A 15,375-nucleotide genomic window follows, 5' to 3' on the forward strand; every position below is an offset into this window, starting at 1 on the left:
TGACTGTTTATTAACCCAACTTTAACACAGGCTACTGTTTGGCCGTAGCCCACGCCAAATAAATGAAAGATACCCCACAAACCAACCTTGAGCTCCTCTTGTGAAGTCCAGACGTAAGAGGGAGAACAATGGCTAAACCTGGTCTTTACTTCCAATGCTCCATCCCCCTGCCCAACCCCCCTCCACGCCATTCCGCCAACCACCAGGATGCCCGGCATCAGAACATTCCAGGCATTCCTGTGATTGGCAGATAGCAGGTTGATTGGCATGTCGGACCCCGCGAACACTGGGAACTGGTAAGTACAACACAACCACCTACTAGCCTAACACATAACACACAGCTGTCTGTGCGGGTCGCTACAATATCCACATTTTTTTTCTGCCTCATGATGCCATCTATTTTGTGAAGTGCACCAGTCCCTCCTGCAGCAAAGCACCCCCACAACATGATGCTGCCACCCCCGTGCTTCATGGTTGGGATGGTGTTCTTTGGCTTGCAAGCCTCCCCTTTTTTCCTCCAAACATAACAATGGTCATTATGGCTAAACAGTTCTATTTTTGTTTCATCAGACCAGAGGACATTTCTCCAAAAAGTACGATCTTTGTCCCCATGTGCAGTTGCAAACTAGTCTGGCTTTTTATTATGGCGGTTTTGGAGCAGTGGCTTCTTCCTTGCTGAGTGGCCATTTCAGGTTATGTCGATATAGGACTCATTTTACTGTGAATATAGATACATTTGTACCTGTTTCCACCTGCATCTTCACAAGGTCCGTTGCTGTTGTTCTGGGATTGATTTGGACTTTTCGCACCAAAGTATGTTCATCTCTAGGAGACAGAACGTGTCTCCTTCCTGAGCGGTATGACGGCTGCGTGGTCCCATGGTGTTTATACTTGTGTACTATTGTTTGTACAGATGAACGTGGTACCTTCAGGTGTTTGGAAATTGCTCCCAAGGATGAACCAGACTTGTGGAGGTCTACATTTTTTAAAATCTGAGGTCTTGGCTGATTTCCCCATGATGTCAAGCAAAGAGGCACTGAGTTTGAAGGTAGGCCTTGAAATACATCTACAGGTACACCTCAAATTGACTCAAATTATGTTAATTAGCCTATCAGACGCTTCTAAATCCATGACATCATTTTCTGGAATTTTCCAAGCTGTTTAAAGGCACAGTCAACTTAGTATATGTAAACTTCTGACCAACTGGAATTGTCAAACAGTGAAATAATCTGTCTATAAACAATTGTTGGAAAAAATGACTTGTGTCATGCACAAAGTAGATGTCCTAACCGACTTGCCAAAACCATAGTTTGTTAACAAGAAATTTGTGGAGTGGTTGAAAAATTAGTTTTAATGACTTCAACCTGTGTATGTAAACTTTCGACTTTAACTGTATTCTAGTCATGGCTCATCCTATATAACTACTGCTGTCCACTTCATATGTATATACTGTATTCCAGTCATCGTTAATCCTATATCATTTATTTGGGGGGGGGGATTATGTGTGTATTGTTTGTTTTGTATTTCTAGGTATTACTGGACTAGAAACACAAGCATTTCTCTGCACCTGCGGTAACATCTGTGTACAAGACCAATAAACTTTCATTTGACACCGAACGCCATTTGGACTATTGGAGGACGAGAAAGACAAAGACAAGACCATAGAGATAGATTACTATAGAGGAAATCAGGTTTGAATCCGCTGCACAATTTGTCCACCATCTTGCCTGGTACCAGCTCTGATAAGCTCTGATAAGACAGTTCTCTATGGACACGATACTGAAGAAAAACCTTTTTTAAAGCACAAGAGGAGGAACTGAGCTGTACTGTACCGGCTAGCTGTTAGGAACTGAGCTGTACTGTACCGGCTAGCTGTTAGGAACTGAGCTGTACTGTACCGGCTAGCTGTTAGGAACTGAGCTGTACTGTACCGGCTAGCTGTTGGGAACTGAGCTGTACTGTACCGGCTAGCTGTTAGGAACTGAGCTGTACTGTACCGGCTAGCTGTTAGGAACTGAGCTGTACTGTACCGGCTAGCTGTTAGGAACTGAGCTGTACTGTACCGGCTAGCTGTTAGGAACTGAGCTGTACTGTACCGGCTAGCTGTTAGGAACTGAGCTGTACTGTACCGGCTAGCTGTTAGGAACTGAGCTGTACTGTACCGGCTAGCTGTTAGGAACTGAGCTGTACTGTACCGGCTAGCTGTTAGGAACTGAGCTGTACTGTACCGGCTAGCTGTTAGGAACTGAGCTGTACTGTACCGGCTAGCTGTTAGGAACTGAGCTGTACTGTACCGGCTAGCTGTTAGGAACTGAGCTGTACTGTACCGGCTAGCTGTTAGGAACTGAGCTGTACTGTACCGGCTAGCTGTTAGGAACTGAGCTGTACTGTACCGGCTAGCTGTTAGGAACTGAGCTGTACTGTACCGGCTAGCTGTTAGGAACTGAGCTGTACTGTACCGGCTAGCTGTTAGGAACTGAGCTGTACTGTACCGGCTAGCTGTTAGGAACTGAGCTGTACTGTACCGGCTAGCTGTTAGGAACTGAGCTGTACTGTACCGGCTAGCTGTTAGGAACTGAGCTGTACTGTACCGGCTAGCTGTTAGGAACTGAGCTGTACTGTACCGGCTAGCTTGTCGGCCATATTGAAGACATAACACAAAACGGATGTTCCTGAAGGAAACCAGTCTTGAAGTAGGTCGGTTTGTAATGTATATGTTTAGTATTTCAATAGGCAACTCGTTTGGTAGTGTTTGTTTTGTCTTGACGGATATTGTTTTTTTTTTAAACTGTAGACTACAAAGTATGTCTTCTACATTGAAGAGGCACTTTTTTTGGGGTGAACGAGTGACTTTATGAGTTGAATGTACGAACTAGTGACTGAATGAGATGACTACACATCTAGTATCAGCTCTACATGAAGAGAGCTTGATTCGAAACAGATGTATCTGTGGAGTATGATCATTTATACCCTTCATCTATTGCTACAGTAGCGTCAGAAGATCCTCCGTACAATTCTCACAAAGTTTTAGAATATTGGTTTTAAATGTACATGTTTTTTTCCCCCACCCTCATCAATGTACCGTAACTATGACTACCATAATTGCTGGACTATTAAGCGCACCTTGAATATAAACCGCACCCACTGAATTATTTAAAAAATATGTATTTTGTACATAAATACGCTGCACGTGTCTATAAGCCAGGTGTCTACCGGTACATTGAAACATGTCTATAAGCCAGGTGCCTGCCGGTACATTGAAACATGTCTATAAGCCAGGTGTCTACCGGTACATTGAAACATGTCTATAAGCCAGGTGTCTACCGGTACATTGAAACATGTCTATAAGCCGGGTGTCTACCGGTACATTGAAACATGTCTATAAGCCAGGTGCTTGCCGGTACATTGAAACATGTCTATAAGCCGGGTGTCTACCGGTACATTGAAACATGTCTATAAGCCAGGTGTCTACCGGTACATTGAAACATGTCTATAAGCCAGGTGTCTACCGGTACATTGAAACATGTCTATAAGCCAGGTGCCTGCCGGTACATTGAAACATGTCTATAAGCCAGGTGTCTACCGGTACATTGAAACATGTCTATAAGCCAGGTGCCTGCCGGTACATTGAAACATGTCTATAAGCCAGGTGTCTACCGGTACATTGAAACATGTCTATAAGCCAGGTGCCTGCCGGTACATTGAAACATGTCTATAAGCCAGGTGTCTACCGGTACATTGAAACATGTCTATAAGCCAGGTGTCTACCGGTACATTGAAACATGTCTATAAGCCAGGTGTCTACCGGTACATTGAAACAAATGAACTTGGTCACTGTCTTCCTCCTCCTGTGCACTGAAACCACTGAAGTCATCTCCTTCGGTGTCGGAGTTGAATAGCCTCAGAATTGCTTCATCCGATGTTGGATCGTTTTCATTGTCGCTCTCGTCACTTTCATCCGGAGGCAAATACCCCGGTGAGCTCATGCTGCCCCTTCAACATGCAGCAGTCCAGCCTTTCGAAACCCGTTGATGATAGTGGATTTTTTGACAATGCTCCACGCTGTCAGGACCCACTGGCAGACTTGACCATAAGTTGCTCTTCGCCTGCGGCCCGTTTTAGTGAAGGATTTCTCCCCACTTGTCATCCAAGCCTCCCACTGAACAAGGAGCGCCACCTTAAATGCACGATTTACACTGATGTTGAGTGGCTGCAAATACTTTGGGCCATCTGCTTTTCTTCCCTCTGAAAGCCTTTGTTGTCTTTTTGCACTGAGTCAGTTCCTCACGCTGCTGTTTCCAACGTCTTATCATCGACTCATTAAGGCCAAGGTCCCATGCAGCAGCTCTTTTCCTTTTCCAACAGCCAGATCGATCGCCTTCAACTTGAAAGCTGCATCATATGCATTTCTCCGTGTCTTTGCCATGATGAGGGTGACAAAATTACTACCGTAATCAGAATGATGGGAAGTTTGAGCGCGCTCGATTTTACGTCACATTATGTGACGGTGCTCAGTTTTTTGGCGGCATGAACCTTGTGAAAGCGGGAAAAAATAAATTAGCCGCGTCATTGTATAAACCGAGAGGTTCAAAGCGTGGGAATAAAGTAGCGGCTTATAGTCCAGCAATTACGGTACACACATCTCCAATTCAAATTGAAAAATGTACAATGAAAGCAGTTGGCAATGGCTTAGGATTTCCCTGGGTTGAACGATACATATTGAATCTGAAAAGGGGAAACGAGGGTCACAGGTCACAGCATACAAACACAGCAGTTTTCAATTGCGTTTTTCTATTTGATGGCAAACCGCCTCAGTTAGTATACGGTCTATTTCTACATTCTAAAGTAACAGAGCTTGTTGGTAACCTTTGTCAGGTCGTTTTGGCTCTTTAGTTGATGTTTATCGATATGGACAGTGGACATTTGTGCTGACAATAAAACAGATGACGTGCGAGTGCTTTGTGGTTTAATTTCCTTTTTTAAAGTCATGTCATAGACGTTGCATTATTTACGTAGTATCAACTACAGACAATTGTGATTGGAATATTGTCCATGGTGCATAATGTTGAAGTACATCTTTATATTTTCTACATTGTAGAATAGTAGTGAAGACGACAAAACTATGAATAACACATATGGAATCATGTAATAACCAAAAACTATTTTATATGAGATTCTTCAAAGTAGCCACCCTTTGCCTTGATGACAGCGTTGCACTCCCTTGACATTCTCTCAACCAGCTTCATGAGGTAGTCACCTGGAATGCATTTCAATTAACATGTGTTCTTTGTTAAAAGTTCATCTGTGGAATTTCTTTCTCATGAGGACCGCCACAGGAAAGGAAGACCCAGAGTTACTTCTGCTGCAGAGGATAAATTCATTAGAGTTACCGGCCTCAGATATTGCCGCCCAAGTAAATGCTTCCCAGAGTTCAAGTAACAGACACATCTAAACATCAACTGTTCTGAGGAGACTGCGTGAATCAGGCCATCATGGTTGAATTGAGTGGAGGAAAAGCAGCCAACAAGTGCTCAGCATATGTGGGAACTCCTTCAAGATTGATGGGAAAGCATTCCAGGTGAAGCTGGTTGAGAGAATGCCAAGCGTGTACAAAGCTGTCATCAAGGGAAAAGGTGGTTACTTTGAAAATTCTCAAATATAAAATATATTTTGATTTGCTTAACACTTTTTTTTGGATACTACATGATTCTATATGTGTTATTTCATAGTTTTGATGTCTTCACTATTATTCTACAATGTAGAAAATAGTAAAAATAAAAACCCTTGCGTGAGTAGGTGTGTCCAAACTTTTGACTGGTACTGTTATAAACTCTTACTGAGATATTTTATGAACGCAGGCCCCTGGTCCAGTCAAGAATTTGTTTAAATGTTTAAACTGAGATCAGCAGTTAGCTGTGAACTGGTAACGTGTTTATCTGTTTCCTCTGGTTGTCCTCCATGCGTCTCTTCCTGAACCTCAGCTCCTCTCTCTCCATCCACGTCTCCTGACTGAAGTCTGGGAAGAAGAAACTGATCTCCCTCCGCGCCGACTCTGCCGAATCTGGAAACGGGAAGAATTTTACAATTCCTTTATGAGAAGAATTTTAATTAGCCCAAGCTTGGGAAATTTACTTTGGCATGTTATTACACAAGATTATCACACAACATCAAGAGTTTATTAAAGGGTTTATGGAAATGAATATTAGTAGAATCAACTAAATCTTTAAATGACATTGATGTTATTAAAGTTATGGCATACAGTTTATGGTCAGGAGTCTCAACCACCAGCACCAGACAAAATATGAAGATAAAGTTGTATATGGGCTGCAATGCCCCCAAAGTATTGTAGACTGCAAATCAGTAGAGGAGATTACTCAAATGATTCTGGTTGTCTAATACAAAACCTATATTGATAGCTATCACACACAATTAATACCTAGATTATTTGATTGACAGCTATACATAACTGTTGTGGGTGTTGTGTGTGTGGTCCCTCATACAGAAACATTGTGTGTGTATAAATGTGTGTGTGTGTGTGTGTGTGTGTGTGTGTGTGTGTGTGTGTGTGTGTGTGTGTGTGTGTGTGTGTGTGTGTGTGTGTGTGTGTGTGTGTGTGTGTGTGTGTGTGTGTGTGTGTGTCCCTACATTATCAGGACCAGAATGTCCTAACAAGGTAAGAAAACAAGATTTTATTTTTGAAGTCTGGCCTTTTTTCTCATGTCCTGTATTTGTTAAAATTGTTAAGTCCTGCAAATGTACGTAAGAAAGTATGTGTGTGCCTGCCTGGGGGCCTTACCAGACCCACAAGAGCCCTGGGGGCCTTACCAGACCCACAAGAGCCCTGGGGGCACTTACCAGAGCCGTGTGTGGTATTCCTGGTGTCAGTGAGTCCATACTGGGCTCTGATGGTTAAGGGAGAGGTATAGCGGGCCCTGAACACCTTGGTAGGACCCATCAGTTCTCTCCAGTGGGTTATGGCGTCCTCTCTAGCCAGGACGTAGGCCCGCATCGGACCACTGAATCACAACAGAGCAATGGGGGGGGGGGAAGGTTCAGACTAGGGAGTCTTTTGACAAAGAGTTCCACCTAATCTGTGTGAAGTAGGATACAACAGCACAAGAGTATCATCTTTAAAATATCCAGCCAGTGATGGCCTCAATTTATATTTGCTTTGACTACAGGTCAAAATGCAGTGGTTGCTTAAAATGTCCGTATGATGAAAACATGGTAAAAGACCAGGTCCACTCAGAGACATCCTACTCAAAGACCCCCCCCCTCCCATCGATACCCAGTAGCCAACGGGTGGTAAAAGACCAGGTCCACTCAGAGACATCCTACTCAAAGACCCCCCCCCCCTCCCATCGATACCCAGTAGCCAACGGGTGGTAAAAGACCAGGTACACTCAGAGACATCCTACTCAAAGACCCCCCCCCCCCTCCCATCGATACCCAGTAGCCAACGGGTGGTAAAAGACCAGGTCCACTCAGAGACATCCTACTCAAAGACCCCCCCCCTCCCATCGATACCCAGTAGCCAACGGGTGGTAAAAGACCAGGTCCACTCAGAGACATCCTACTCAAAGACCACCCCCCCTCCCATCGATACCCAGTAGCCAACGGGTGGTAAAAGACCAGGTCCACTCAGAGACATCCTACTCAAAGACCCCCCCCCCCTCCCATCGATACCCAGTAGCCAACGGGTGGTAAAAGACCAGGTCCACTCAGAGACATCCTACTCAAAGACCCCCCCCCCCTCCCATCGATACCCAGTAGCCAACGGGTGGTAAAAGACCAGGTCCACTCAGAGACATCCTACTCAAAGACCCCCCCCCTCCCATCGATACCCAGTAGCCAACGGGTGGTAAAGGACCAGGTCCACTCAGAGACATCCTACTCAAAGACCCCCCCCCCCCCTCTCCCATCGATACCCAGTAGCCAACGGGTGGTAAAAGACCAGGTCCACTCAGAGACATCCTACTCAAAGACCCCCCCCCCCTCTCCCATCGATACCCAGTAGCCAACGGGTGGTAAAAGACCAGGTCCACTCAGAGACATCCTACTCAAAGACCCCCCCCCCTCTCCCATCGATACCCAGTAGCCAACGGGTGGTAAAAGACCAGGTCCACTCAGAGACATCCTACTCAAAGACCCCCCCCCCCCCCCTCCCATCGATACCCAGTAGCCAACGGGTGGTAAAAGACCAGGTCCACTCAGAGACATCCTACTCAAAGACCCCCCCCCCCCTCTCCCATCGATACCCAGTAGCCAACAGGTGGTAAAAGACCAGGTCCACTCAGAGACATCCTACTCAAAGACCCCCCCCCCCCTCTCCCATCGATACCCAGTAGCCAACGGGTGGTAAAAGACCAGGTCCACTCAGAGACATCCTACTCAAAGACCCCCCCCCCCCTCCCATCGATACCCAGTAGCCAACGGGTGGTAAAAGACCAGGTCCACTCAGAGACATCCTACTCAAAGACCCCCCCCCCCTCTCCCATCGATACCCAGTAGCCAACAGGTGGTAAAAGACCAGGTCCACTCAGAGACATCCTACTCAAAGACCCCCCCCCCCCCCCCCCACTCCCATCGATACCCAGTAGCCAACAGGTGGTAAAAGACAACCCACCCCCCCCCCCCTCTCCCATCGATACACAGTAGCCAACAGGTGGTAAAAGACAACCCACCCCACAAAAGGAGAAGACAGTCGAACCTATAAACAAAACAAACAAAAAGAAGCATAAAACATCCTTGAACGTTAAAACAAAACACGGCTCTACTTCAAGCTGTGATGTAACCACCAACACTCATCTATGTATTCTTTCAGGAGTTCAGAACGAGAAAGAAAAGAAAATAACATGGCCGGACCGGACCGGGCCGGGGGCCCCCCCCCCCCAGGATCGGTTGCCGCGGCAACCACCAACCCGTTGTTTCATTTCATATCCTTCCTGTTTGGCCCTGTCCGGGGGTGTCCTCGGATGGGGCCACAGTGTCTCCTGACCCCTCCTGTCTCAGAGCCTCCAGTATTTATGCTGCAGTAGTTTATGTGTCGGGGGGCTAGGGTCAGTTTGTTATATCTGGAGTACTTCTCCTGTCCTATTCGGTGTCCTGTGTGAATCTAAGTGTAAGTTCTCTAATTCTCTCCTTCTCTCTTTCTTTCTCTCTCTCGGAGGACCTGAGCCCTAGGACCATGCCCCAGGACTACCTTACATGATGACTCCTTGCTGTCCCCAGTCCATCTGATCGTGCTGCTGCTCCAGTTTCAACTGTTCTTCCTTATTATTATACGACCATGCTGGTCATTTATGAACATTTGAACATCTTGGCCATGTTCGGTTATAATCTCCACCCCACATAGCCTGGTTCCTCTCTAGGTTTCTTCCTAGGTTTTGGCCTTTCTAGGGAGTTTTTCCTAGCCACCGTGCTTCTCCACCTGCATTGCTTGCTGTTTGGGGTTTAATGCTGGGTTTCTGTACAGCACTTTGAGATATCAGCTGATGTACGAAGGGCTATATAAATAAATTTGATTTGATTTGATTACCGTTTGCTGCCTATGACACAGGCTCGTGTCCCAAATGGAACACTATTCCCCATGTAGTGCACTAAACTTAAGCGGCTTAAACCTGACTCAAAAGTAGTACACAGCATAAGGAATAGGGTGGCATTTGGAGCCAAAGGCACGGGAGAACACCTTTAGAAGCCAGAGAGGCTGCCCTGCATGGGGGGGGGGGTCTATAAATGAGCTATGTCCTCCTCGGTGCCCAAGCCCCTTTATGAATGAGCTGACGACAACAGACACCCAGACACCCCCCACAGAGCCTCAAAGACTGGATGGATAGAAGTGGTTCGTATGACTGGACAGATAGAAGTGGTTCATATGACTGGACAGATAGAAGTGGTTCATATGACTGGATGGATAGAAGTGGTTCGTATGGCTGGATGGATAGAAGTGGTTCGTATGACTGGATGGATAGAAGTGGTTCGTATGACTGGATGGATAGAAGTGGTTCGTATGACTGGATGGATAGAAGTGGTTCGTATGACTGGATGGATAGAAGTGGTTCTGGTTCATATGACTGGATGGATAGAAGTGGTTCGTATGGCTGGACAGATAGAAGTGGTTCGTATGACTGGATGGATAGAAGTGGTTCGTATGACTGGATGGATAGAAGTGGTTCATATGACTGGATGGATAGAAGTGGTTCGTATGACTGGATGGATAGAAGTGGTTCGTATGACTGGACGGATAGAAGTGGTTCTGGTTCGTATGACTGGATGGATAGAAGTGGTTCGTATGGCTGGACTTATAGAAGTGGTTCGTATGGCTGGACTGATAGAAGTGGTTCGTATGACTGGATGGATAGAAGTGGTTCTGGTTCATATGGCTGGATGGATAGAAGTGGTTCGTATGACTGGACGGATAGAAGTGGTTCTGGTTCGTATGACTGGATGGATAGAAGTGGTTCGTATGGCTGGACTGATAGAAGTGGTTCGTATGGCTGGACTGATAGAAGTGGTTCGTATGACTGGATGGATAGAAGTGGTTCTGGTTCGTATGACTGGACTGATAGAAGTGGTTCGTATGACTGGACAGATAGAAGTGGTTTGTATGACTGGACAGATAGAAGTGGTTCTGGTTCGTATGGCTGGACGGATAGAAGTGGTTTGTATGACTGGACGGATAGAAGTGGTTCATATGGCTGGACAGATAGAAGTGGGTCATATGACTGGATGGATAGAAGTGGTTCGTATGACTGGACGGATAGAAGTGGTTCGTATGACTGGACAGATATACGTGGTTCGTATGACTGGATGGATAGAAGTGGTTCGTATGACTGGACAGATAGAAGTGGTTCGTATGACTGGACAGATAGAAGTGGTTCATATGACTGGATGGATAGAAGTGGTTCATAAGACTGGACAGATAGAAGTGGTTCGTATGACTGGACTGATAGAAGTGGTTTGTATGGCTAACTTTTCTAATCAATACAGTTAGGCATTTTTAAAATGCTCACCTCCTGGGCCCAGTCTGCACAAGATAAGGGTTTAGCTGTCCTAAAGTTAAGTACATTTCCAAGAAGAAATCCTAAAGCATTATTTTCAAGAATCCCATTTCTTCTTATCTTTTTTCTTAGGAAGAAATTTAAGAAAAACCTAAAGAACATTTAGGTAACTTTATTGAGGAATAGCAACTTTGCTTAACTTTCTTCTTAAGTCTATAGTTAAGGGGGAAAAAATGGCAGTTAAGAAGATATTTCTTCTTCATTTTATTTAACCTTTATTTAACTAGGCAAGTCAGTTAAGAACAAATTCTTATTTACAATGACGGCCTACTGGGGTACAGTGGGCAGAATGACAGATTTTTACCTTGTCAGCTCAGGGATTCGATCAGGCAACCTTTCGGTTACTGGCCCAACGCTCTAACCACTAGGCTACCTGCCGACCCAAGTATCCTTAAGGTTTTGTGAATCCGGCCCCAGTACTTGAGTTTCCATGTGATTGCATCTCAGCAGTATGAATGTGACAACGCCCGCGTTTACACAGGCAGACCAATTCTGATTCTCTTTCCACTAATTGATCCGTTGACCAATCAGATCAACTCTTTTGTCCAATAATTGGACAAAATATCAGAAGTGGACGAAGATACGCCATCGAGTCGAAGTGACATACTGTGTTTAGTTGTCAAGATGCTTTTGTCTTCACATTCAACAGCGCTTGCATCACATCACAGTGGGAGATAAAGGTAAATATGTGACAAATACAATTTGATAAAGGGGAAGTTATACAATGAATGAGTCAGAGGTGTGTGTCTCAAACAGCAGCCTATTCCCTACAAAGTACACTACTTTAGTCCAAATAGGGTGCCATTTGGCACACACATTAAAGTTATGTTCGCTACATTAAAGTGTGAGGAGAAATGACTTGAAGCTTACCTGGACATGAACTCAACCAGTCTTTGGTAGAAGAACCGTCCTGAGAGATGAGACAAAACACACAAAGACGCATCAACGATATATAGTGGTTCTACGTGGTGATACGAGGCGGTTCTATGTGGTGATACGTGGTGGTTCTATGTGGTGATACGTGGTGGTTCTATGTGGTGATACGTGGCGGTTCTATGTGGTGATACGAGGAGGTTCTATGAGGTGGTTCTATGTGGTGGTTCTATGAGGAGGTTCTATGTGGTGATATGAGGTGGTTCTATGAGGAGGTTCTATGTGGTGATACGAGGAGGTTCTATGTAGTGATATGAGGAGGTTCACAACGCAGAACGAACCACGCTACAGCATACAATAACATTCTAGACGATTCTGTGCTTCCAACTTTGTGGCAACAGTTTGGGTAAAGCCCTTTCCTGTTTCAGCATGACAATGCCCCCTTGCACAAAACGAGGACCATACAGAAATGGTTTGTCAAAAATCGGTGTGGAAGAACTTGACTGGCCTGCACAGAGCCCTGACCTCAACCACATCAAACACCTTTGGGATGAATTGAAACGCCGACTGTGAGTCTGGCCTAATTGCCCAACATCAGTGCACCGACCTGACTAATGCTCTTGTGGCTGAATGGAAGCAAGTCCCCGCAGTAATGTTCCAACATCTAGGGGAAAGCCTTCCCAGAAGAGTGGAGGCTGTTATAGCAGCAATGTTCCTACATCTAGTGGAAAGCCTTCCCAGAAGAGTGGAGGCTGTTATAGCAGCAATGTTCCAACATCTAGTGGAAAGCCATCCCAGAAGAGTGGAGGCTGTTATAGCAGCAATGTTCCTACATCTAGTGGAAAGCCTTCCCAGAAGAGTGGAGGCTGTTATAGCAGCAATGTTCCAACATCTAGTGGAAAGCCTTCCCAGAAGAGTGGAGGCTGTTATAGCAGCAATGTTCCAACATCTAGTGGAAAGCCTTCCCAGAAGAGTGGAGGCTGTTATAGCAGCAATGTTCCAACATCTAGTGGAAAGCCTTCCCAGAAGAGTAGAGGCTGTTATAGCAGCAATGTTCCTACATCTAGTGGAAAGCCTTCCCAGAAGAGTGGAGGCTGTTATAGCAGCAATGTTCCTACATCTAGTGGAAAGCCTTCCCAGAAGAGTGGAGGCTGTTATAGCAGCAATGTTCCAACATCTAGTGGAAAGCCTTCCCAGAAGAGTAGAGGCTGTTATAGCAGCAATGTTCCAACATCTAGTGGAAAGCCTTCCCAGAAGAGTGGAGGCTGTTATAGCAGCAATGTTCCAACATCTAGTGGAAAGCCTTCCCAGAATAGTGGAGGCTGTTATAGCAGCAATGTTCCAACATCTAGTGGAAAGCCTTCCCAGAAGAGTGGAGGCTGTTATAGCAGCAATGTTCCAACATCTAGTGGAAAGCCTTCCCAGAAGAGTAGAGGCTGTTATAGCAGCAATGTTCCAACATCTAGTGGAAAGCCTTCTCAGAATAGTGGAGGCTGTTATAGCAGCAATGTTCCTACATCTAGTGGAAAGCCTTCCCAGAAGAGTGGAGGCTGTTATAGCAGCAATGTTCCAACATCTAGTGGAAAGCCTTCCCAGAAGAGTAGAGGCTGTTATAGCAGCAATGTTCCAACATCTAGTGGAAAGCCTTCCCAGAAGAGTAGAGGCTGTTATAGCAGCAATGTTCCAACATCTAGTGGAAAGCCTTCCCAGAAGAGTGGAGGCTGTTATAGCAGCAATGTTCCAACATCTAGTGGAAAGCCTTCCCAGAAGAGTAGAGGCTGTTATAGCAGCAATGTTCCTACATCTAGTGGAAAGCCTTCCCAGAAGAGTGGAGGCTGTTATAGCAGCAATGTTCCTACATCTAGTGGAAAGCCTTCCCAGAAGAGTGGAGGCTGTTATAGCAGCAATGTTCCAACATCTAGTGGAAAGCCTTCCCAGAAGAGTAGAGGCTGTTATAGCAGCAATGTTCCAACATCTAGTGGAAAGCCTTCCCAGAAGAGTGGAGGCTGTTATAGCAGCAATGTTCCAACATCTAGTGGAAAGCCTTCCCAGAATAGTGGAGGCTGTTATAGCAGCAATGTTCCAACATCTAGTGGAAAGCCTTCCCAGAAGAGTGGAGGCTGTTATAGCAGCAATGTTCCAACATCTAGTGGAAAGCCTTCCCAGAAGAGTAGAGGCTGTTATAGCAGCAATGTTCCAACATCTAGTGGAAAGCCTTCTCAGAATAGTGGAGGCTGTTATAGCAGCAATGTTCCTACATCTAGTGGAAAGCCTTCCCAGAAGAGTGGAGGCTGTTATAGCAGCAATGTTCCAACATCTAGTGGAAAGCCTTCCCAGAAGAGTAGAGGCTGTTATAGCAGCAATGTTCCAACATCTAGTGGAAAGCCTTCCCAGAAGAGTAGAGGCTGTTATAGCAGCAATGTTCCAACATCTAGTGGAAAGCCTTCCCAGAAGAGTAGAGGCTGTTATAGCAGCAATGTTCCAACATCTAGTGGAAAGCCTTCTCAGAATAGTGGAGGCTGTTATAGCAGCAATGTTCCTACATCTAGTGGAAAGCCTTCCCAGAAGAGTGGAGGCTGTTATAGCAGCAATGTTCCTACATCTAGTGGAAAGCCTTCCCAGAAGAGTGGAGGCTGTTATAGCAGCAATGTTCCAACATCTAGTGGAAAGCCTTCCCAGAAGAGTAGAGGCTGTTATAGCAGCAAAGGAGGGACCAACTCCTATTTATTGCCTTACCTCCCTTATCTTACCTCATTTGCACACACTGTATATATACCTTTCTATTGTGTTATTAACTGTATGTTTGTTTTACTCCATGTGTAACTCTGTTGTTGTTGTTGTTTGTGTCGCACTGCTATGCTTTATCTTGGCCAGGTCGCAGTTGTAAATGAGAACTTGTTCTCAACCAGCCTATCTGGTTAAATAAAGGTGTTCTCAACCAGCCTACCTGGTTAAATAAAGGTGTTCTAAACTAGCCTACCTGGTTAAATAAAGGTGTTCTCAACTAGCCTACCTGGTTAAATAAAGGTGTTCTCAACTAGCCTACCTGGTTAAATAAAGGTGTTCTAAACTAGCCTACCTGGTTAAATAAAGGTGTTCTCAACTAGTCTACCTGGTTAAATAAAGGTGTTCTCAACTAGTCTACCTGGTTAAATAAAGGTGTTCTCAACTAGTCTACCTGGTTAAATAAAGGTGTTCTCAACTAGTCTACCTGGTTAAATAAAGGTGTTCTCAACTAGCCTACCAGGTTAAATAAAGGTGTTCTCAACTAGTCTACCTGGTTAAATAAAGGGGAAATAAAATCGAATTGTGCTTTTAAAGCTGTAGTTGAAGCTGTGCCTTAAAAAGCTTGTCACAGTTAAAAGTTGTTCAAGCAGGAAAATGGATCATTAATTTCTAGCAGATTTCCACATAATAAACATGGGTCTGTCGGACATTTTAA

At 45.1% G+C, this 15,375-nt stretch overlaps 1 protein-coding gene across 4 annotated transcripts in view; it reads right to left on the bottom strand.

Moving 5' to 3' along the window:
• Positions 1-4,949: 4,949 nt before the first annotated feature.
• nme6 (NME/NM23 nucleoside diphosphate kinase 6) overlaps positions 4,950-15,375 on the bottom strand; it is a 30,863-nt gene continuing 20,437 nt past the window's right edge. For all 4 annotated transcript variants that reach the window (XM_031800196.1, XM_031800199.1, XM_031800200.1 and 1 more), the window contains exons 4-6: positions 11,931-11,970; positions 6,856-7,016; positions 4,950-6,061 (exon numbers count right to left, since the gene is read on the bottom strand). In XM_031800196.1, the coding sequence (XP_031656056.1) occupies positions 5,910-6,061; positions 6,856-7,016; positions 11,931-11,970 (353 nt within the window). In that variant the 3' untranslated portion in view covers positions 4,950-5,909. The remainder of the gene's footprint in view (positions 6,062-6,855; positions 7,017-11,930; positions 11,971-15,375) is intronic.

The sequence above is a fragment of the Oncorhynchus kisutch genome, linkage group LG21, assembly GCF_002021735.2.
Source record: "Oncorhynchus kisutch isolate 150728-3 linkage group LG21, Okis_V2, whole genome shotgun sequence".
Taxonomy (NCBI): Eukaryota; Metazoa; Chordata; class Actinopteri; order Salmoniformes; family Salmonidae; genus Oncorhynchus; species Oncorhynchus kisutch.